This window comes from Cervus elaphus, chromosome 18 (assembly GCF_910594005.1).
Source record: "Cervus elaphus chromosome 18, mCerEla1.1, whole genome shotgun sequence".
Lineage (NCBI taxonomy): Eukaryota > Metazoa > Chordata > Mammalia > Artiodactyla > Cervidae > Cervus > Cervus elaphus.
In genome coordinates, this window is record NC_057832.1 from 92,392,569 (window position 1) to 92,415,900 (window position 23,332).

General features: G+C 38.4%; 1 protein-coding gene across 2 annotated transcripts in view; it reads left to right on the plus strand.

Annotated features, from left to right (window-relative positions):
• CPED1 (cadherin like and PC-esterase domain containing 1) overlaps nt 1-23,332 on the plus strand; it is a 314,311-nt gene that overhangs the window by 250,671 nt on the left and 40,308 nt on the right. For both annotated transcript variants that reach the window (XM_043872163.1, XM_043872162.1), the window contains 2 exons: nt 11,808-11,925; nt 22,938-23,074. In XM_043872163.1, coding sequence (XP_043728098.1) covers nt 11,808-11,925; nt 22,938-23,074 — 255 coding nt within the window. The remainder of the gene's footprint in view (nt 1-11,807; nt 11,926-22,937; nt 23,075-23,332) is intronic.

Below are 23,332 nucleotides of genomic sequence, written 5' to 3' on the forward strand. Positions count from 1 at the left end.
AGAGATAGTTGAAGAGATTTCATTAAAAAGTGACTTTCTCCTCAGAAAATTAAAACTCTGAGATAGCTGAATTATCTGTAGTATTAACAGTGACAACTTGTTAAACACTTTTCAGAATCAGCTTTATTAAATGATAAAAAGTTCTTAGTAGAACACTGCCCTACTGATAGTGAAAATAAGAAAATCTAAATTTGAAAATCTAAAGAAAATTTAAAGAAAATAAAACTAATTTTGCCAAAAATTAGTTTAGTTGGTCTATGCCATTATTTTTTGACTTAACACCTACTTACTAGCCTCCCAGAAATCTGTATTTCATGGAACATATTTTGGGAAACATATAGCCTTCTCTGAATTATTATATCATTTTTATTTCAATAAAGATTTTAGAGTAGAATTAGCATTTTGAAACTTTATGAAACACCATGCATGCATTCGTGCTAAGTTGCTTCAGTCATGTCTGAGTCTTTGCGACTCTGTGGACTATAGCCCACAAGGCTCCTCTGTCCATGGGATTCTCCAGGCAACAATACTGGAGTGGGTTGTCATGCCCTCCTCCAGGGAATCTTACAGACCCAGGGATTGAACCTGTGACTCCTCCATCTCCTGCACTGGCAGGTGGGTTCTTTACCACTAGTGGCATCTGGGAAGCCTTTGAAACACCATAAGAATGGTAAAAAAAAAAAAAAAAAAAAATAGTGGCCAATCTATAGAACAGTTTACTCTCTTAGATATTTTTTTCCCCAGTCATCAGCCTTCAGTGTTAAAGCATTTAGTCTTATCCCAGCTCCCATGACAAGGAATACCTGGTATAAGGAAGGGGAAACCAGTGAGACTTAAGCCTGTCAAGTGCTATGTCTGTTTTGGTTTTGACCTGTCAAAGTCAGTCAATACAGTGGAGCCCAACACAGATGGCCTTTTAAAGATAAAACACCGAGGAGCAACCAAGTATCAGATCTGGGCAGGGTAACAACTGCGGAGTTCTAGAACAAAGCCCGGCCTCTTACTTTAAAGCAACATTCCCTACAGCTCGGTTCTGCAAGGCCAGGCAAGCATATCTAATTGGTGACGGCGGAATCCCACAACAGCTGTTGATTCATGCAAAGAAGTGACATACTGTAGAGATCAACTTGAAATGCCACGTGGTTGTGGATTATGGAGAAGCAGTGGCAGAAGGCAGGTCTGCTGGGCGGACGAAAGACCCAGTGGTTTCAGCTGAGTGGAGGGAGGCATCCTGAGACAGACACACCACAGCAGCCTTTGGAGGCTAAAGCTGTGGAGACTTTGAGAGATGTGATCTATAAGGACTCACTCATCAGACTTGGCTTTGAATGAAAGAGGTATTATATCCCACATAGGGAGTTGTGACAACCACTTACCCAGAAATGATCAAATCGTGGCAACAGTATTCAAGTTCAGGAAATAATGAGCTCATGTAAAACCCCTGGGGAATTTAAGACAAACTCAATGATAATCTTATATCTTGACATTTCTCCAGGACGCCTGCTTATAATGGGGTCATGGAGTCTTAAGTTCCTCCATTAAAATGGGCAACCCTTAATTCTGCATTGGATGCCAAGGAAGATAGCACATGTTCCACAGGAAAATGCCCACTCCTTCCTGGGCAAGCTTGCTGATAACTGACACTATCAAAGCTTGAGCTGATACGGCAGGAGTAGGTTCTGAGATAAACGGCTTCAGAGTTTTGTAACTGACACCATATGTTTTTGCACAGCCCCCAAACACAAGTAGGCACAATCCATTCCCAATTTGCTCCAGATAAGTCCTGTGCATGTTATGGCTGAGGACTGAATCCCAAGCTATAGTCACAGCAAGGGGGAAAAAAACAACAGCGATTTATAAATTAGGGTGCAGTTAGTCTTCAGAGTTAAGGATGCCCACGATTTTGTAAGCATTGGAATGGGAGATCAGCTGCTTTGAGCCACCAACACCCCATTGTTTCCACTGCTTCGAAGCCCAGCAGCTCCCATCTGCCTGGTGAACTCCAACAGAGTCCCAGTGGTAATTTCTTTTGTAAAACAGCGTCAATCTTGTTCCTTTGTGCCAACCCTGTGTCCAGAACTATTTTCATTACCACCGTTAAGCGCTTTCTACAGCAATTCTGTGTTTACATATCTGTTTTCTCTGCTAGAGCTCCATGAGGGCAGGGGCTGTGGCTGGCCTGTGGAGATGTTGAACAAATGTCTGTTAAAGGAATCAGTTGAAACAAACAAATGAATAAATGTCATAAGCTATAAACTTCTTTGGAGAACTGAAAACACATGACAAATGAGTACCGATGGCTTTGAAAATCATGTGAAAACTGTATTCCTTGATGATAGGCAATAATAAATATTCATTGTCTACCATGGGAATCAATGTTGTCTTTAGCTAACAATTAATTTTCTAATGTGCTAGTATTCAAAAATAAAAATTATTTGAGTAACAAACCATAAGCTGGAAAGGTATTTGGAGGCTTTTTATTTTTCCACCAGAGGGAATAGATTTGGCCTGAATCATACACACCCTTGCCTAGTCCCCACTTTTGACCAACTGTAAGCATTTAAAGTGCAGCTGGTTTTGTTTAGAGATGCCATCTGTAGCCACGAAAAAAGAGTCTTCCCTGATGAAGAGTTAATTGGTCTAAATGTTTCATAAACATGATCTTCATGTCTTAGTACAGTGTGTTTTGTTTTATCTTGTTTTGTTTTTCAGTCTATGAAGCATGAGCTTGAAGTCAGATAGACCTATGGGTTCCAACTCTAGCTACTCTGCTTGCTAAGGTGTTTGATTTCAGAAAAGCTTCTATGAAACACTACACATCTTTATTTCTTCATCTGTTGAATAAGGAAAATATGCACTTTAAGCCGTTGTAAAGATTCAGTGCAGTGGTGTGTAGGATGTGCCTTCCCCCATGCTTGGCATAACCTTTTTTTTTTTTTAAATTTTTTAATTGAAAAAATTTTTTTGGCTTCATGGCATGCAGGATCTTAGTTCCTCAACCAGGGCTCAAACCTGTACCCCCTGCACTGGAAGCATGGAGTCTTAACCACTGAACCACCAGGAAAGTCCCTAGGCTCTCTGTTTATTCAATGTAAATGGCATTTCCTTTGATCCTCGCCAGCTCACCAGGAGATTTTTATCTCCTGAAGAGTTAGTCCATAAATAAAGGAGGTATTTCTTTAGCCTGTACACTCTCCTTCCACAATTCCTATAAATTTTTTTTTCATTTATTTTTATTAGTTTTTAAGAGCAAAATACTTGTGGATCAAACTCTATGGGATATCGATGAACGCCAATAAGATGAGGCTACCCAAAGCCATTGCTCTGCTGTATGAAAGAAACGCCAACAAAACTTTGTAAAAGGCTTTGACTGATTAGAATGTTCTTTTTGCCCTTCAAGAAAATTCTAAAATATGGTGATCAAATTACATTAATATTTTCACTTTTAATGTTAATTTTAGAGTTACAGAAAGTTCTTAAATACCCTCACCCAGTTTCCTCTAATATTAACATTTTATATGACAATGGTACTTTGTCAATTCTAAGAAGTTAATATTGGTACAGCATATTTACTCAACCAAATACTTTATATGAATTTCACTAGTTTTTCCAATGATATATATTTTTTTCTGTTCCAAGATTTTTAATTGCCCTTAGCTGTCATTTTTCTTATCTTCTTTAATCTATGACACTTCCACAGTCTTTCCTTATCTTTCATGACTTTGATACTTTAGAATAGTGCAGGTCAGTTATTTTGTAGAATGCCTCTCAATCTTGAATTGTATCATGTTTTCTCCTTACTAGATGAAGCTCAACATTTGTGGCAAGAATACTGCAGAAATGATGTGTTTCTCTTAATCACTTGATGAGGGTAGTGCTCACTGGGTTTCTTCATTGTAAAGTTACATTTTTCCTGTGTAACTACTAACTAAATATCTTAGGGGAATGACCTTTAGTCTGATTAACATGCATTAAAATATAAGACTATGCAAAGGAAGGATTTTCCTGTCATAGCACAATTATTTTTATAGGTATCTCATTTTACATTGTTAGGATATGTTTATACTAAAAAGTATTATTAAATTTTGACCTTATAATATCACAGCAGTTTTGATGCTCAGTTTTGGGTGCATCAACATTTTCTTCTAAACAGAATTTAGCTACATGTAGCATGCTTTGAGCTTAACTGTAGATGTATAGGTTGCTGATTAGTAAGCCTTTAAAAATGCTATTTAGTGCTCCAAAAATACTATTACAGCCTCAAAGGAGGCGGAATTTATAAATTGAGACATGTCATGATAGAATTATTTTGTGACCTAACATATTTCATGTCACTTGGTTTAAGCTCCCCTAGGTTTTAAAGTCTCACAATTCTAAGGATCACTGTATGTGTACCTGTGTGTGCATGTGTAGGTGTGTATAGGTGTAGGTGTCTTTGCATAGAAGTTACCGAGATGAGTGAAGTGCTCCCATGATGTTCAAAATGACTGTAACTATATGTTTTAGTAAAATATTCAGCTGTATTTGCGCCATTCATATTTCCTACCAGAGCTAGGAAAACCACAACATATGGGATCTTAGTTCTCTGACCAGGGATCTAACCTGTGCCCCCTTCACTGGAAACATAGAGTCTTAACCCCTGGACCACCAGGGAAGTCCCAAGAGCTACATTTTTAACAATCACGACCTTATATAATTTATTAGTGGACTATTTATAAGTGGGACAGTCCTTGCTGCAATACTTATAATAGCAGTTATGGTCTCTGTGACTGATCACTGTTTCCTGAGAAGACCTGCTTGCTGCTTTATATGTGGCAAATGTTTGTTATGCTTGGTGTCACATTCTTGATAATACACATCTTTTAAAATATCTCTGTAGCCTACTGCCTATTTTCACTCACAGTAGTATTTCTGCTTCAGTCTACAAATAATTAATTTGCTCCTTTGTAATATGAAATAAGCTTTTCTTTCTGTCATTGTTGTTATTGTTCTGTCATTTCCAAACTGATCCGGCTTCTTCAAAGAGCAAGAGAGTCCATTGTTATACATTCAACTCCAATTCCACATTCTTTGTTCACAAATCAAAAAGAACTGAAGTTCTTCAAATATCCAGACATAAAATCATTCTTCTTTGTTTCATTTGCATTCGCATCTACCCTTCTGGACTCCATCTGGAACCCAAACCAAAAGTGTTGAAAGACCACAACAAAGGCTGCTTCCCTTGGAGTTTCTAGCTCACCGGAAGTGGGAAGCATTAGTCATTTCACAGGCCCCTGTCTCACTAGATTTTCCAGTCCAAATTCTACAAATCCTGGAGACTCAGATGTATTTCTAAATTAAGAATACAGGGTGCCTTTCAGAATGGACTCCAGCAAGCAGGATCACATTGGCCTCATCTGGTCTAGTTTGGAGACCCAAGGGAGCTTCCCTGGTGGCTCAGTGGTAAAGAACCCGCCTGCCGTGCAGGAGATGTGACAGGAGCCATGGGTTCGATCCCTCGATTGGAAAGATCCGCTGGAGGAGGAAAGGGCGACCCACTCCAGTATTCTTGCCTGTAAAAATCCCATTGCCAGAGAAGCCTGGCAGGCTACAGTTCATGGGGTGGAAAAAGAGTTGGACACAATTTAAATGAACAATTTAAGATTAAAAAAAGAGAAAACTGTATATTGCTAGTTGAGGGATTTGTGATGCATGAGAAATATAAAGAAGTGTTTCAAATATTGAGGTCATATTAGTAAATTTAATTAATTGACTAGAGCTAATTCATCTGTTTATAATTTGTTTCCATTTCCTTTGTTCCTGAGTTCATAGGGGACTAAAAATTCTTAGTATAATATACCACCACTTTTCAGCTGATGATTATTTAAGGAAAGAAACACACACAATGACGTTATCTTATATGATAGCTCATTACTACTTGGACTCTAATGTGTTATAAATAAGGCTATGAAGCCCAAAATACAAATAGCAACTCAAGCTTCATACACAATTCGGCTACCCAACACCAAGTTCTGTTATTTTAAAAAACATAATTAAAATTGAAAACTTGAACTCTTAATAAAACAGGATAACATCTACGGCCATACCACCCTGAATGCGCCTGATCTTGTCTAACACAGGATAACATCAAGCACTGAAACATCAATTTTTAAAGCAATGTTGTTAGAGATCCCTTCTGCACAAAGTAGAATGACTTGACTGTCTACTTAGTTTCATTAAAATTTAAAATAAGGCAGTTATATAGGTAAACCTTGTTCACTGCAAATATTTTTGTTAGAACAAACTAAAGTCAAAATATCCCTTACTCCTTCATAAAGATGTTTAATTTTGTACTGTTCTTTAAAAGAGCAGCTGCTTAGTAAAAAAAATTTATAAGTTTTATAAAAGAGGACAGAGCCTAGAGACTTCTCGGATAAGAATCTTTAAACAGAAGAAAGTTAAAGAAACTTCATTCATTGCCATGATCCTAAATTTTGTGTCATTAGAGTGAGCCAAGGATTAAAATCGTGATTCCAAAATAATTTTACTGATCTCTATCTATTTGCTATCTTGTTCTCCAAATACCATACACTTGGAACTTGAATGGCTATAATCCTCACTCAGTTGTAGAATGCTTCATGCTCCTCCTTCTATCTGGAACATGTACTCAATTCCTTTTTAGTTATATTTCCTCTGATAATTATTAACTCTGTGGACACAGGACAGTATTAAATGACTGTGCAGACCCATAGTCCTTCACAACCCTCAGTAGGAACCAAACCTGCCAATATCTTGATTTGGACTTCTAGCTCCCAGAACTGTAAAAGAAACTTCTCTTGTTCAAAGCACCCAGTTTGTAGTACTATACAAGAGCCACAGGAAGCTTATATACCTTCAAAGGAGCTACCAATACTTTTCTGATGTCCTATTCGTTTACTTTGCCGTTTTAAATGTTATTTTCTTTGCTTAAATTTGTATTTTTTAAAAAATAAACATGATTCATACCAAAGGTAAAATCTTCAAAAAAAGTCCATTTTTGCTTCCCCATCTCTAGCCTACCATCCTTAATCTTCCAAGAAAGCCACTGTTCAGTGTTTCAGTGTATCCTTTCGGAATCTATGTATACACAGTCAAGCATATGCACATTTCTAGCACTTTATTTTACTAAATAAGATCAAGATGTATTTAATGTCCTGAAACTTGCTTTATTGCTCTTAATAATATCTGTCTCTCCATACCTTTATTCTGCCTCCTTCTCTTCAGAGAATTAGTGTTTCATCATATGGGGGTATAACTTGTTTCGCCAGTTCCCTGTTGATGGACAGTTAAGGTGTATCAGGTTTTCTGTTATTACGCGAAGTGCTCTAGTAAATTTCCTTGCACGTGAATCTTTGTAAACTTTACCAAGTATATTTGTAGGATTAAATCTTAGCAGTATAATTATATTTGTGAGTTATTTCCAGTTGTCTTCTAAAAAGTAAATAAATCTCCATTATTATGCATTTACATGAGTGCATTCTTTTCTTTATGAAAAACATTTAGTTTTAGGATCACTGTGGTATGTAAAGACGATTTCAGATGGACTATGCTATAATGATTTATCGCTAATGTATACCTCAGCTGATTATAAATATTCATTCAGTGTCTGATACTATGAATCTCACAATAGCTACTATTTTATGGCTGGCTGACTACAACACAAGGTAAGCAGTTGTTAAATTTAGAGACAATGTGAAGATAGAAAATAATTCATCCCCTTGGAACAAGATAGTGAAATTAGCTCATCAGGAACTTTGTGTCTTATGGGAAAAGGAACAAACAGTCTTGATCTGAGAGAGGACTCTGCCTTTCTGGGGGCAGCAACTGTGCCGAGACTGTCAGGTTTGAGGGGTCACGACTAACTTAAAGAAAAATAGCATCATCCCAGGGAAAGGGAATGGGTCCCTCTGGGAAACGCTGGGTGCCACGAGGAATGACTGTATATTTTAAAATTTAGAATGTGGATATTTTTCATTATTTAGTGGAAGAAAGGGAGAACTGTTTGATCTTAATTCTATGGCACCAGAAAGTAGGTAAGGTTTAATGATACCTACCCCGGATGGTTCAGTGGGTAAAGAATGCACCAGCCAATGCAGGAGACACAGGTTTGATCCCTGGGTTGGAAAGATTCTCTGGAGGAGGAAATGGCAACTCACTCCAGTATTCTTGCCTGGAAAATCCCATGGACAGAGGGGCCTGATGGGCTATAGTCCAAACGGTCACAGAGTCAGACATGACTGAGCGACTAAGCTCACACACACCAGATCAAATAGTCCAATTTGATATTGCTCAAAAACAAAGGAAAATCACATTAAAAATGAAACATACTACTAATTCCTTTGTGGCCAAATACTTCTGTAAAATCTAGATGGACTTCCAGAGGAATTGGTAACAAGAACAGTGGACATGTATTCATGGGTAGGGCAGAGGGCAAAGCCAAGGGTACCTTAATATCTTCTGTTAGTCACTAAGGCATTTCATGAAAAGTTAAGAAAAAAATTTTAATTATTTATTAAATATATATATATGTGTGTGTGTGTGTATATATATATACACACACACTCTGCATATGTTTGAATGAGAAAATCTGTTAATTATCTTATTACACTATATTGAAAGCTCTGACAGTCCATTCAGGAATTTGTGAAGTCTCCAGAAAAGGGATATACTCTAAAGGTGGAGCTTTCTGGGGTTAATTTTAAGCATCTCTGCTAACTACTGCCTTTTCCATATCTAGACTCAGGGGCTCCAAGCCAGAAGAGCTATTATTCATTTACTTGAATATGCCTGAACCTGACCAAATTACTAATCACACCAGTGAAGAAAGAATGATGGATGCTATTGAGTTTTTTCCTTTCAAAAATTGTTTAATTTTTTATTAGTGAGGTTTATCACTTTTAAGATCTAAAGGGATAGTCAATGATTCATGTGGCCTGAGAACAGATTTCATAAATACTTAGAGGAAGAGAGAAGTTTGGCTGCATGTTATATTTCCATGTTGGTTTGACCAAGGTTGTAAGCAGCAGGAGTGGTCACCCTGTCTGGCTCCCACTTACACTATGTTTACTCTGTCATCATAGGCTTGTATGTGGGGTCCTGGGTATTCAGTAAGTGTCAACATTGAACATTCAAAAATATTATCATTCTCTATTGTCAGTCATTTGTTTCAGCAGCTTTGAAGTCAGGTCAGAACATGCTTCTATATTATTACAATAAATTTGTTGTAAGCTGCACTGAAGAGGACAATTAGAACAAATAAGATGGAGATTTCAGTTCAGGATTAAGAAGAAATTTATGATGATGAGCTGGATTATGCTTGAGGTCAGGGACCTGCTTTCACAGCAAGGCATTTTGCAGGTTCTAAGTATTAAATCAATACCTTTCCACTGGAAAGCTATATCCAGAATTGCTCAGAACCACATCATGGATTATCATTCTTCCTCTGAAGAGGATTTTCATATCCTTCAATTCAGATATAGTCTCTTGAAAAGGTTGCCTGTGGCTAAGGTATCTGAAATAGCCCACATCCACTCATCAGAAACTGAGTTTAGTTCCTCACAGGACAAGCCATCAGCGCACCTAACAATCTGATTGATTGATAGACCAATGACATGTCCAGCTTTGACAGAGGAGACCATCTGGGACTTTGGCACCTGTGATCTAAGCTCTTTTTAATGCCCTCCAGATGAGGACTAAGACACTAGCATACACCTGCCCACCCCAGAGACCCCAAACAAGCAATCATCTTTAGGCAAACTTTTACCTAAATCCATATTTTTCAACATTTTTGCATTATTAGTAGACTGAACACAACATTAGCATGAAATACCTGAATTTAGGTGACTGCGTGGCATATTCTCAGTGTGTTTCATTTGGAATATATTATTCTGGAATGAAACAAGGTCTTCAGTTTTTTTCTTAATTATATGCCTGGGAAATCTTCCCATCTTAGTCCATTAGATCTGTCTTTATACATGTTCTTTATGCATTGCATGAGGGTTTCTCTGGAGTAGACTCTAAGAACTCTAACTTTGGGGCTATGGAATCTGTGAATTTTTAAGTTTAGTATAAACTACCTTCTGAAGAAGCTGAACTAATTTGCACTGCTTATCAGCAGTGTATAATAGTAATTATTTCTCCCTGCCCTCCCTAACATTTGATATACATATTTTTTAAAAACCTGATAGATATATAATGCTATTTTTCTGGCCTTAAATAAAGATCTGGTCTCCACTAAAAACAAATGAATAGATAGGTGAATAAATAGGTATCACACATACATGAACATATATCATTCAACGATGCTTATTCAGACTAAATCTTCTCACATCATTATAAACTTTATGCTATTTTAATTGCTTTATTATAATATAATGAACATTTTAACACAAATCATATTTCTAATTTTAATCAGTTTCCTAAACTTCAACTTCAGTCATGAATTAAAATGAAAATATGTATACTGAATCAAGATTTTATAAAGTCCTTACACTACCCCCATTCCTTTTGTTCCCTGATGATCTTTTGTGTGAGATCCAGGAATCTGAGTTGGTGGTTAAGACATTTAAAAGTGTGAGAGAAGGTGACCAGAAATTGCTCGTTAGAGGCAGAAATACAGAGCAAAGAAGAGGTCAAACCAATTATTTCTCTCCATTACTGAGAATGCATGATATGAAAAGGGGGACAATTAACTCTAACCTTTTACACATTCAGCAAATATTTATCATTGTCTACTGTACACCAGGGATGGGATTTATGTGTGAGTGAAATAATTATCCATTCTCATGGAGTATTCAATCTGGTGGAAAAGGCACAAATAACAAATGCAATTACCAAATGGTGACGATGATGAAGGAAACAAAGGATGTTGACATGGACAAAAGCTGATGTCTAACTGTGCTGCCATTTCAAGAGACCTCAAACACAAGAAGATGCTCTCCATGCAAAATTAGGAAGAAAGCATTCCTAACAGATATTACTGCATTTTTAACCTGACCTTAATCGTGGTAGACTGAGAGAACCCAGTGAGAAGGGTGGCAGTGGAACAAGATGAGGTCGGTTAGATGGACAGAGGACAGCTACAAGTGCCTACAGCTCTGTAGGATAAGCTAAGAGAAAACAACAGAAGGATGATATACTGGAGAAGAGGAGAGATTTCAAAGCCGATGAATTGCCTCTCTGCAATGCATATGGCAGACTACAGAAGGCATTGCTTGGTGCAGAACAAGCCTCTTCTCTAATGAATTTCATTGCAGTGAGCTGTTACCTACTTTTATAAATATGTAAAATATTTTAGATAAAATATGCTTATTTGATTCCATGTCTAGCAAATCATAGATCTTAAATAAAACGTGTGTTGAAATGAAATGCATCTGTTAAATTAACATTCTCCCCAAATATTTCCCATTTGTTCTCTCACAGCATCGAATTTTCTCCCCTTGATGTATTGTCCTCTATTATACTATATTTTTCAATGAGTAAACAACACAAAGGTATATTTTTTAAAATAACTGACATCTATTTCTTTAAAGGTTGGCAGAGCAATAACATGACAATCAATGCCAAAATAAAGATTAAATTATCATTAGAATTTATACGAATCCCCTAATGGAAGCAGCTATTAATAGTAAAAACAACTATTGACGAATAAATATCAAGAGAACGGTAAACATGAATTACTCCTTGTTATCCACAAAGGTTACTTGGCAGAGAAAGTCTTATTTTTGAGATTTTATTACTATAATTCAGGTTAATTACTATGACGGCTAACTTTTATCATTTTAATACAGGATTGTGGTTTGCTGATTCAGCCAGAGGAAACCTGTGGGTTACAGCCTATTTCCTCTGACTACATTGAAGCCATTTCACAGCCCGAACTAAAGACTTGTCCATCTGGGGATACAAAAGGTAACTATTACACTGGATATCATTTCTTTTTAAAAAAAAAATCCCTTAATATACATAAATAGTAGATGGTTACTTAAGCTAGTCTTCTAAAAAAAAAATCAAGGTGATATGGTGCTTTTTAATTAGTATGAACTGCCACACATATAATGAATTAAAATGCATTGTTTATGTGAAATATCTTGATTAATCAAATGCTTTTCTTTTCACCTTCTGCTCTGTCCTTAGTTTAATGCATATTCACCATAGATCTCAGTCAAAAAGTCGTAGCATAGAGCCTTCCCTTGAGCCTCTGACTTGTTTTCCCTACTATATATTTTCATAGCACCCAGTGTTTTTCTTCCTTTGTAGCTTCCACAATTATTTAAATGATTGTTGTTCATTGTTGTTCAGTTGCTAAGTCGTGTCTGACTCTTTGCAACCCCATTAAATGATTAAGTATGTAATTGACTTTGATGTCAGTGTTCCCAGGCTGTAAGCTGGATGGGGACAGGGGATCTCAGTTATTCACATGCTACCAATTCACTTAACATTATAATTTCTACAGAGTATGTACAAAATAAGTTGACCTTGTGAACCCAAAGAACTGCAAAGGATAGAGGTTCAGTTTTATATCATTTCTTCAAGTTAAAAAAAAAAATCTTTGGGAGTGGTCACTATTGTCTCCCATATATTGAACATGGTAAAGGCAGGGAAATTGAAATGTCGAATTCAAATTACATGTCCTGGCTATTGTAAACAGTGCTACAGTGAACACTGGGATACAGGAAAGCACCCTAAATGTCCATCAACAGATATAATGGAATATTACTCAGCTATAAAAAGAAACAAAATTGGGTCATTCATAGTGATGTGGATGGACCTAGACTCTATCATATAGAGTGAAGTAAATCAGAAAGAGAAAAACAAATATCATATATGTATGGAACATAGAAAGATGGTACATACGAACCTATTTGCAGGGCAAGAATACAGGCATAGATGTAGAGGATGGGCGTGTGGACACAGAGGGGAAGGGGAGAGACAAATTGCAAGAGTAGCATGGGCATATATACACTGCCATGTGTAAAATAGATAGCTAGCGGGAAGTTGCTATATAACACAGGGAGCTCAGCTCGGAGCTCTGTGATGACCTAGAGAGGCAGGATGAATGGGGTGAGAGGGATGGCCAAGAGGGAGGGGATGTATGTATACATATAGCTCATTCACTTCATTGTACAGCGGAAATTAACACAACATTGTAAAGCAATTATACTCCAACAAAAACGTAAATAAATAGAAAGATCCACTTCTGAACAATTCAAATTGCAATATTCAATTCTGCCTAAACCGAGGGCAGATCTGGAATGAGACACTTTGGAGGCACTGTCCACTTCTCCTGTTTCTTTCCTTCCCCAGCATTCTTCTTTCAGGTTAAGCCAAAACTGGGACTAAAAATACCTCCAAGGCAGTAAGAGGAGCAAAGGGCATCTCCTCTGCGCTTCCTGGTTACGCTCCGGCCTCCAGACCCCAGGTCTCCCTTCATCTAAAAAGTCTGAGAAAACACTCAGGAGCTTTTCTACCCTTGCCATGAACTTCACACTACAGCTTGAATGGGAAAAGAGTTTCACAAACGGGTGGGACAAATTGCAATTTGGCATGCACGGCTAACAAACGTGGGCATTTCTCAGTTCTGAAACATGTGTCCTAAATAATAAATTACGGACAGTGCGTAGAGAGGGGTTTACCCATTATGGTGTGTCAGGTGGTATGATTTATGATTCTCGGCTAAATGAGATATATACTCTTGTATACAAAGGAGACATCCATGTGTCTAGGTATTTTTTTTTAATCAGATGACAATTTATGAGAACCATAAAACAACTTAATTCAATTCCTCCTACTGAACCAAGTCAAAAGTTCTTCAATAAAAAGTTGAAGGTACATTACTCAGATTCCTCAAGAAGTGGCAGTTTCTTCTGTCTGTTAAATTTATAGTAACTTTTGCCAGGCCCCTTACTGAGGCTGTCTCTGTACCTGGTCCTTACAACAGAGGCTGCCATAAAACAGGAGCCTTCTGGGAACTTGAGTAGTTAGGCTTCTTTGAAAAAAAAAACAAATATTGACTCCTCAATCAAGCCCATATTCCTCAACCTGACAATAATCTGACCCATCCTATCTCTCCTAACTCCTCCCAGATTCTGGACCTCATTTCATACTGATAATCAGCTGTAGGACTCCAGCTCTTGTCCATGCTGATCCCTGCTCCTAAAAGTCTTCTTCCCATCTTGATCCCAGTTCTCCTGATGCCATATCCTCTTCTCCAGGAAGTCTTTCCGTACCACCTCACTTTATGTGGCTCAGATGGTAAAGAATCTCTGTAGTGAGGGAGACCCGGGCTCGATCCCTGGTTCAGAAAGATGCACTGGAGAAGGGAATGGTTACCCACTCTAGTATTCTTGCCTGGAGAATTCCATGGACAGAGGAGCCTGGTGGGCTACAGTCCATGGGGTTACAAAGAGTTGGACAGGACTGAGTGACTAACACTTTCACATGCACCCAGAATATCCTAGGCACATATCTCCAAATAGCACTTACCTCATAATGGTTCAGGTGTCTGATTCACATGTTCCTCTCTCTCTAATCAATAGTCTTCAAAGGGGAATAATATAGCCGAGCAAGGGGAGAGAGGTACAAAACAGCACAGGGAAGAAGCCAGTAAAGATGAGAATATATGTACCTTTATTTTTATATAATTATCCTTATTTTATTTTTTATGATGGAAATAATATATACATATGAGTATATGTACCTGTAGCACAGGGTAGGTGTATTAACATGTCAAAGGCTCATCAGTCATAAGTTTGTCCTGAAGGCTGCATGAGATTTCAAGTGTGTCCAGAGCAAAGATTGTACCTTGTTCATCTTTCAGTGTCTAATATATGATTTAAAAATTGTTGCTGAACTAAAACCAAGATTCAAGCTCTCTTCTCTTTCACAGAAGACTGTGAAATCAACCAAGGGTAACCCCTCTACCCTTGAGATGCTAGAGACCTAAAGATTCAATGTAAAATGAGTGAGTTCAGAGATAAGTTTGCAAGGATGGATTTTTTTTTTTCTTTTTCTCTCTTTTACTCCTGGAGATGATTTAATGGTAGGACTCCCCTCTGTTGAAAGAAGTTGTCACACTAGATGACACTGAAGGATGTTTATTTTGGGTGCTCTAGATTTAGCTTATACGGTCATAGAATGGTCCCCAAACCTTATTTTCACAGCACATTTCCGTTATCTGCCAGAACTGGGTCCATTTTTTTTCTCCTTGAAAAATGTTCTTTCAATAACACCAGCTAATATAATTTTGAGTGATATTTTTGTTAAGGTGAATTTTGAAATAATTTAACTATAACATACAACCTAAGAATAAAATATTTTTCCCAGGAAAGAAAAAATAGTTCTTCTAATTTGTAGACAGAAATTTATATGATCACTGAACAAGAATTACCTTTAAAGAAAATGGTTTAGATTATATTTTATAATATATGAACAGAAACTTTTATGGTATCTTTTTGGAGGGAAATATAGCAACTTATACTTTAATAATTCTAATAATATTGAAAATATAGATTTTTTTCCTTCTTAATTAAAAACTGCCTTGTTTTATAGCATTATAGAGTCAGGAATTAGTGCTATTGTTTATATGATTTTACATCTCACTAAATCACAAAGTTTAACTTCTTTTCTCCGTTATATTACCCAATTCAATACACATAAATGGCTGAAATCTAACTTGCATTAAATATAAAGCTATAATGATAAATTAAATAACTTCTCCCCAAAGGTAGTTTCATTCTTCAGAATGTTATTCACTATGACACATGTCATATTTTATTTCAGAAATCACAGCTTTGATTCATTCATTGTTTAAATATATAGCATAGAATGTATGCCCTCCTTTTTGACAATTTTTGGTGAGCTGGAATCATTTAAAATGTCAAGAAACCCCAGTCCTGCAGATGTTATACAGATGTCTATTTCAAGTAGTGTTACTAACTCACAATAAAAAAGCATTGTTAAGCAATACAAAAATGCAAAGAGTTATGACTATAAATATATGGTAGTATGAACCACTGGGGCTAAGTTTTCAGAGACCCAATCAGGCATCTTTTTTATGTGCATGTGATTTTATGCTCACAAACTAATGGTACCCATATTAGGATCTGTGTGCATGCAATTGGTCACGTTTCTTCAGCCTTAGCAGCAAATGGCCAAAGATCTCAGTTTGTGAAAAATTAGCTGTCAACAAACTTATGGGGGGAGACAGTGTTTGGGCAAAGAGGATACACATGTTGTTAGAAACTCAAGGTTCTGAGGAAAACTGAGCCCTTCAAAGCATTATTAAATAATATATCATTGGCAGAAACACATGTGTGTCCCCAGCATGCCACCCTCTTATGGAAAAAAAAAAATCTATTTAAAAACAGTCTCTGAATACATGAACCCACTGAGCAAATTCAGCTTTTAAAAATAAAAATACATGTATTATGACAACCTGTTTGTGGCTTTTCTGCAAGTGCTACCAGAGAGATTGCTGGGGGCCATACTGCATTTTCAACTGATGATTTTGGGCTGCTCTAACCTAACATGACATTGTACAAGAGACAGGGATCGTGACATTGTATAGGAGACAGGGATCAAGACCATCCCCATGGAAAAGAAATGCAAAAAGGCAAAATAGCTGTCTGAGGAGGCCTTACAAATAGCTGTGAAAAGAAAAGAAGCAAAAAGCAAAGGAGAAAAGGAAAGATGTTCCCATTTGAATGCAGAGTTCCAAAGAATAGCCAGGAGAGATAAGAAAGCCTTCCTCAGCGATCGATGCAAAGAAATAGAGGAAAATAACAAAATGGGAAAGACTAGAGATCTCTTCAAGAGAATTAGAGATACCAAGGGAACATTTCATGCAAAGATGGGTTCGATAAAGGACAGAAATGGTATGGACCTAACAGAAGTAGGAGATATTAAGAAGAGGTGGCAAGAATACACAGAAGAACTGTACAAAAAAGATCGTCACAACCCAGATAATCACAATGGTGTGATCACTCACCTAGAGCCAGACATCCTGGAGTGTAAAGTCAGGTGGGCCTTAGAAAGCATCACTACAAACAAAGCTAGTGGATGTGATGGAATTCCAGTTGAGCTATTTCAATCCTGAAAGATGATGCTGTGAAAGTCATGCACTCAATATGCCAGCAAATTTGGAAAACTCAGCAGTGGCCATAGGACTGGAAAAGGTCAGTTTTCATTCCATTCCCTAAGAAAGGCAATCCCAAAGAATGCTCAAAGTACCGCACAATTGCACTCATCTCACACGCTAGTAAAGTAATGCTCAAAATTCTCCAAACCAGGCTTCAGCAATACATGAACCGTGAACTTCCAGATGTTCAAGCTGGATTTAGAAAAGGCAGAGGAACCAGAGATCAAATTGCCAACATCCACTGGATCATTGAAAAAGCAAGCGAGTTCCAGAAAAACATGTATTTCTGCTTTATTGATTATGCCAAAGCCTTCGACTCTGTGGATCACAATAAACTGTGGAAAATTCTGAAAGAGATGGGAATAGCAGACCACCTGACCTGCCTCTTGAGAAACCTGTATGCAGGTTAGGAAGCAACAGTTAGAACTGAACATGGAACAACAGACTGGTTCTAAATAGGGAAAGGAGTACGTCAAGGCTATATATTGTCACCCTGCTTATTTAACTTCTATGCAGAGTACATCATGAGAAATGTTGGGCTGGAAGAAGCACAAGCTGGAATTGAGATTGCCGGGAGAAATAATAACCTCAGATACGCAGATGACACCACCCTTATGGCAGAAAGTGAAGAGGAACTAAAAAGCCTCTTGATGAAAGTGAAAGAGGAGAGTGAAAAAGTTGGCTTAAAGCTCAACATTCAGAAAACTAAGATCATGGCATCTGGTCCTGTCACTTCATGGGAAATAGATGGGGAGATAGTGGAAACAGTGTCAGACTTTATTTTTCGGGGCTCCAAAATCACTGCGGATGGTGATTGCAGCCATGAAATTAAAAGACGCTTACTCCTTGGAAGGAAAGTTATGACCAACCTAGATAGCATATTAAAAAGCAGAGACATTACTTTGCCAACAAAGGTCTGTCTGGTCAAGGCTATATGGTTTTTCCAGTGGTCATGTATGGATGTGAGAGTTGGACTGTGAGGAAAGCTGAGCACCGAAGAATTGATGCTTTTGAACTGTGGTGTTGGAGAAGACTCTTGAGAGTCCCTTGGACTGCAAGGAGGTCCAACCAGTCTTTCCTAAAGGGGATCAGTCCTGGGGGTTCATTGGAAGGACTGATGCTGAAGCTGAAACTCCAATACTTTGGCCACCTCATGCGAAGAGTTGACTCATTGGAAAAGACCCTGATGCTGGGAGGGATTGGGGGCAGGAGGAGAAGGGGACGACAGAGGATGAGATGGCTGGATGGCATCACCGACTTGATGGACATGAGTTTGAGTAAACTCCGGGAGTTGGTGATGGACAGGGAGGCCTGGCGTGCTGCGATTCATGGGGTCACGGAGAGTTGTACATGACTGAGCAACTGAACTGAACTGAACTGAACTGAACCTAACGATGAATGGATCAGCACTTTGGAGACTTCAATTCTGGCCCAGCCCTGTCATTGACACTATCCTACTTCCATCATTTAGCATCTTGGGTCTCAGTTATCCTCACTTTAAAAGAAAAGGATGGAAAAGAGGTGATCCCAGGCCCTTTCCTACTGCATCCACAACCCACAAAATCTCTATGAAAAAAAAAAAGACTTTTTCAGAAGGAGATTTTCTTGAGGAATTCTTTGACCAAGGATAAACTGAACGCCATGTCTAAATCAAACTGTATTAGGAGCCAAACAAATATGTGAAGGAAGTGGATTATTGATTACAAACTCTGTGTATCAAGGCAAAATCAGAATTAGAATATTCTGAATGAAAACCACAGAAGAATTATAAAAGAGAATTGGATGGAGAAACAAACAACTGGATGGAGAACGGTTTTCATTTTGCCACTCACAACCCAACACTGCTCCCAAATGCTTGGTGTTGTAGCTTTTAGTAGTATTAATACTATGCTCTACATCTCCAATCTTTGGAAACACCTTTCACTGACCAGACCTTCTTTTTCTCCCCAGTATATACAGTCTGTCATGGACAACAGTCACTTCCTCAGTCTCACTACTGTCAGGTCTGTCTCTTCGCTTAAAATCACCCATTATACCTCTCTGAATCTTATCTATTCACAAATACCTCCTCACATCTTATCTGCTCCCATGGAACCTGCCAGACAACTCTGACCCCCGTGTTGTCTTTATTCTGAATTGCCACGGTTTGCTTAGGGTGAAGTGGGGTGAGGGCAGTCAAATATATTCATCAACATCTAGTATAAAGGCGCTGTGGCAGATGCTACACATCTTTTTCGTATAGAGAAGTAAGTGTAATCATGAAAAGATTAAGTAATTTTTCCAAGATAAACAATGGTCCTCAACCTTGACTGCATATTGGAATCACCCGAAAAGCTTTTAAAACTACATTGATGCCTGAGTTCCACATCCAGTGGTTCTGATGTAATCTGTCTAGGGCCCAGCCTGGGCGTGAGGAATTTTAAAACTTTTCCAGCTGACTTAAAAAAAAATTTGTTTATTTACTTTTGGCTGCGCTGGGTCTTCTTTGCTGCACGGGCTCTTCTCTCGTTGCGGTCAGCGGGGACGACTCTCTCCTTTTTGATATGCTGGCCTCCCATTGCGGTGGCTTCTCTTGTTGCAGGGCACAGGCTCTGGGGCTGCCGGGCTTCTCATGGTTGCAGCTTGTGGGCTCTAGGGCACAGGCTCAATAGTTGTGGCACACAGGCTTAGTTGTACCACGTCAAGTGGGATCTTCCCAGACCAGGGATTGAACCTTTGTCTCCTGAATTGGCAGGCTGATTCCTTACCAGTGAGGCACCAGGGAAGTCCCTCAGATGACTTTAAGGTACTGCCCCGAGGTCCACAGAGCTCCATGGAGGCAGAGCTCAGGTGTGTCTGTCTCCAAAGCCCAGGTTATTTGAGTTCCCCTCTTTTTACTCAATTATGAATTACCGATTCTTAAGCTTTTGACATGTATAAATAGTAATTTTGTACATGTAAGTTAACCCTTCACCTGATGATGATTTTTGAAGTTTCACATTACAATTAAGAGCATGGACTCTGGGATAGTCTTCAGCTCCAATCCTGTATATTTTAAATCAAGTGCTCGGGGCTGGTGCACTGGGAAGACCCAGAGGAATGGGATAGGGAGGGAGGTGGGAGGGGGGATCAGGATGGGGAACACATGTAAATCTATGGCTGATTCATGTCAATGTATGGCAAAAACCACTACAATATTGTAAAGTAATTAGCCTCCAACTAATAAAAATAAATGGAAAAAACTTTTTAAAAAAATAAAAAAGGGAAAAAAAATTAATATATAGCCACCTCCTAGTTGAAAGATCTTGGACAAGTTACTTAACCTTTCTGAGCCCCAGTTAATACTGCAATGGGGGTAATAGGGTGGTTTTGAGATTAAATAAATTAGTGTATTTAAGTGCTCAGAGTATCCAACATCTGAGAGGTGCTATAAAAATGTTGACTATTTCTTTTTTTAGTAATATTTAATAACTACTTCTTTTTAGATATCTATTTCATTATCTTATTTTACTAACGAGAATGCCTAATACCTAAGAGGGTAAATATGTCAATAATGTATTAAAATCCTCCTGGATAGAGAGTGATATGTATATAGAGAAATGGAAGGTCATTCAACAGACCTGAAATTTTGGAGATATTACTTAAAGGGGGGACTTTGAATAAGGCAGTTTTCTGGAATTCTCATTAAGTTTAAAAATCAAAGCAAAGAAAAAAATTTATGGTGAAAGGAATAAATAAGTCCACATTGCTTTTGGACTGTCCTGTATTTCAACTTCCTGCTCCTGCTGACACAATTTGCCCCAAAGCAGTTCTGCTGTATGTTTTCTTGTCTTCCTTGGAAGGCATGCTGTTCTCATCTCCTTTCCCTTCTATTTTCTTCTGTCTCTCCCAGTTTCTCTCTCTTAATAGACACATACTTTTTCCCTTTCTGGGATCCACCAGTAAGAGCCATAAACTAGATCTGGTTTCTGTATTTTATTATTTGTAACTATTTCCACCCACACAAACACTCACATACACAATTCTGACATTCCTGAGTCATGAAATGCAAAGTGTATTTTACCATCCCCTGAAAGTAGAAATTCTTCCCTCTAAAATTAATGTCACGGGCTTCCCTGGTGGCTCAACAGTAAGGAATCCGCCTGCAGTGCTAGAGTTGTGGGTTCAGTCCCTGGGTCAAGAAAATTCCCTGGGTCAAGGAAATTCCCTGGAGGAGGGCAGGGCAACCCACTCCAGTATTCTTGCTGAGAAAATCCCATGGACAGAGGAGCCTGGCGGGCTACGGTCCATGGGGTTGCAAAGAGTTGGACACGATTGAAGTGGCTAGTATGCACGCAAAATTAACGTCACACCAGATACTTTTGTTAGCAGAACCACAAATCAAAGCCAGAAGGGATAAATTTGTTTAAAACTTTCCTTTGTAACTCAAAAAGTAGCCGGGAATATTTAGCTCCTCCATATTTTGAAGAAAAACGTGAAGCAGTACCATCAGCGAGATCTTTGGGGTACAGCGGATGTTTGCTGGAGACGTCACGGTGTTCTCCACAGAAAACACAAATAACTGCTCTGTATTTAACATGCTGATTCAGTCTCCATTTCTGAAAAGATGAATGGGAGAAAACAAAAGTTGAAATCCAGGGGCTTCCCTGGTGGCTCAGTGGTAAAGAATCCACCTGCAATGCAGGAGACACAGGTTCGATCCCTGGTCTGGGAAGATCCTACACGCTGCGGAGCAAGTAAGCCCAAGCACCACAACTATTGAGTCTGTGCGCTAGAGCCCAAGAGCTGAAACTACTGAAGCCTGTTCACCCTAGAGCCCTCACTTCACAAGAGAAGCTGCCACAATGGGAAACCCAGGCACCACAACTAGAGAAAAGCCAGCAAAACAAGGAAGCCCCAACACAGCCAAAAATAAAATTATTTTTAAAAATCCAAATTATGTCTTGATATTTTCTAATAAATTATTAATGTGTCCACTCACCCTAAAAGCTGCAACATTTGAATACATGTTACTTTATCCATAAAATAAGAAAGCTCTTACATGCAGCTTTTTAAGGATATTCATTTATCTTATAAACATTGGCCAAAGCTTATGCCTTACTCTGTGCCTGAAGTTAGCTAGTAACAAAAGTGAGTAGGATACGTTATTGTGCTGGGTGCTTTAACTATGCTATCCCATTAAATCCTCATCCCAATTGTGTGAGAAAAATAGTACACTCCTAACAGATGAAAAAATTAAGGCAACAGAGCTAGAAAGAAGTGAAGAGATTCACAGCAAAAAGGCCATATATCAAATTAAGACTATTCTTCAAAACAGTAAATTATCAGAATATTAAAAGAACTGTCTTATTATATACTGAAGCTCTTGATAGCAGAGAATATGAATTATTGTTGGATTGGTAACTAAGCATGTGTTAGGCTAGGAAATATGTGTGGCCAACTACATCAGTGTCAGTGACTCCCTATAGACTTCAGTCCTGTGAAAGACCTCATGTACTGTTTGAAAATAAATAGCAATTGAGTAGTACCCAAACACTTTAATTTTTTTATAAGCATGTGTTTTCACAGCACAGAATTCGTACTTGACTTCAGCATGAACTGCGTTATTTCAGAACATGACTACCTGATGTGATTCTGTTTGGTTGGCAGGAAGCCATGCACTGGTTCCCCTGGGTTTATATGAGTGTGGTCTCCTCACTGTGATTTCTGTAATGGTGTGCCATCCATCACTGAATTCTAGACTTTCTTGCAAACTGTAACTTCACCCATAGAAACTGCGGCAAAGAAGTTTTGCTGTCTGTTTCAGGCCAGTGGATCGTGCCTTGCCTTAGTTGTTCAGACAACAGGACCTGTGACTGGAGAGAAGTCACTTGGCAGCCCCACCACTGCCAATACGGTGTCCTGACCAAGCTTCAACTCCAGCAGTGCCTGGGAGGAAGGAAGGTAGGTTCTGGATTCTTCAGGGGAGACTTTTCATTTATGCCGCCTGCAGAACTGAGGACCACACAATTGTATCTCCTAGACCCATGCCTGCTCCTTCAGTCTGCAGAGGACAACTTACTGGATGCAGTTTGACTTTTTGAATGGATGCGTTATCATAGAAGAGCCTTAAGGATTCTTGTTCAAAATGCTCAATTGTTTCATTGTTTCCAAAGAAGTCTACTTGACAGATTGAGGCTATTAAAATCGTGTCCTGTGCTG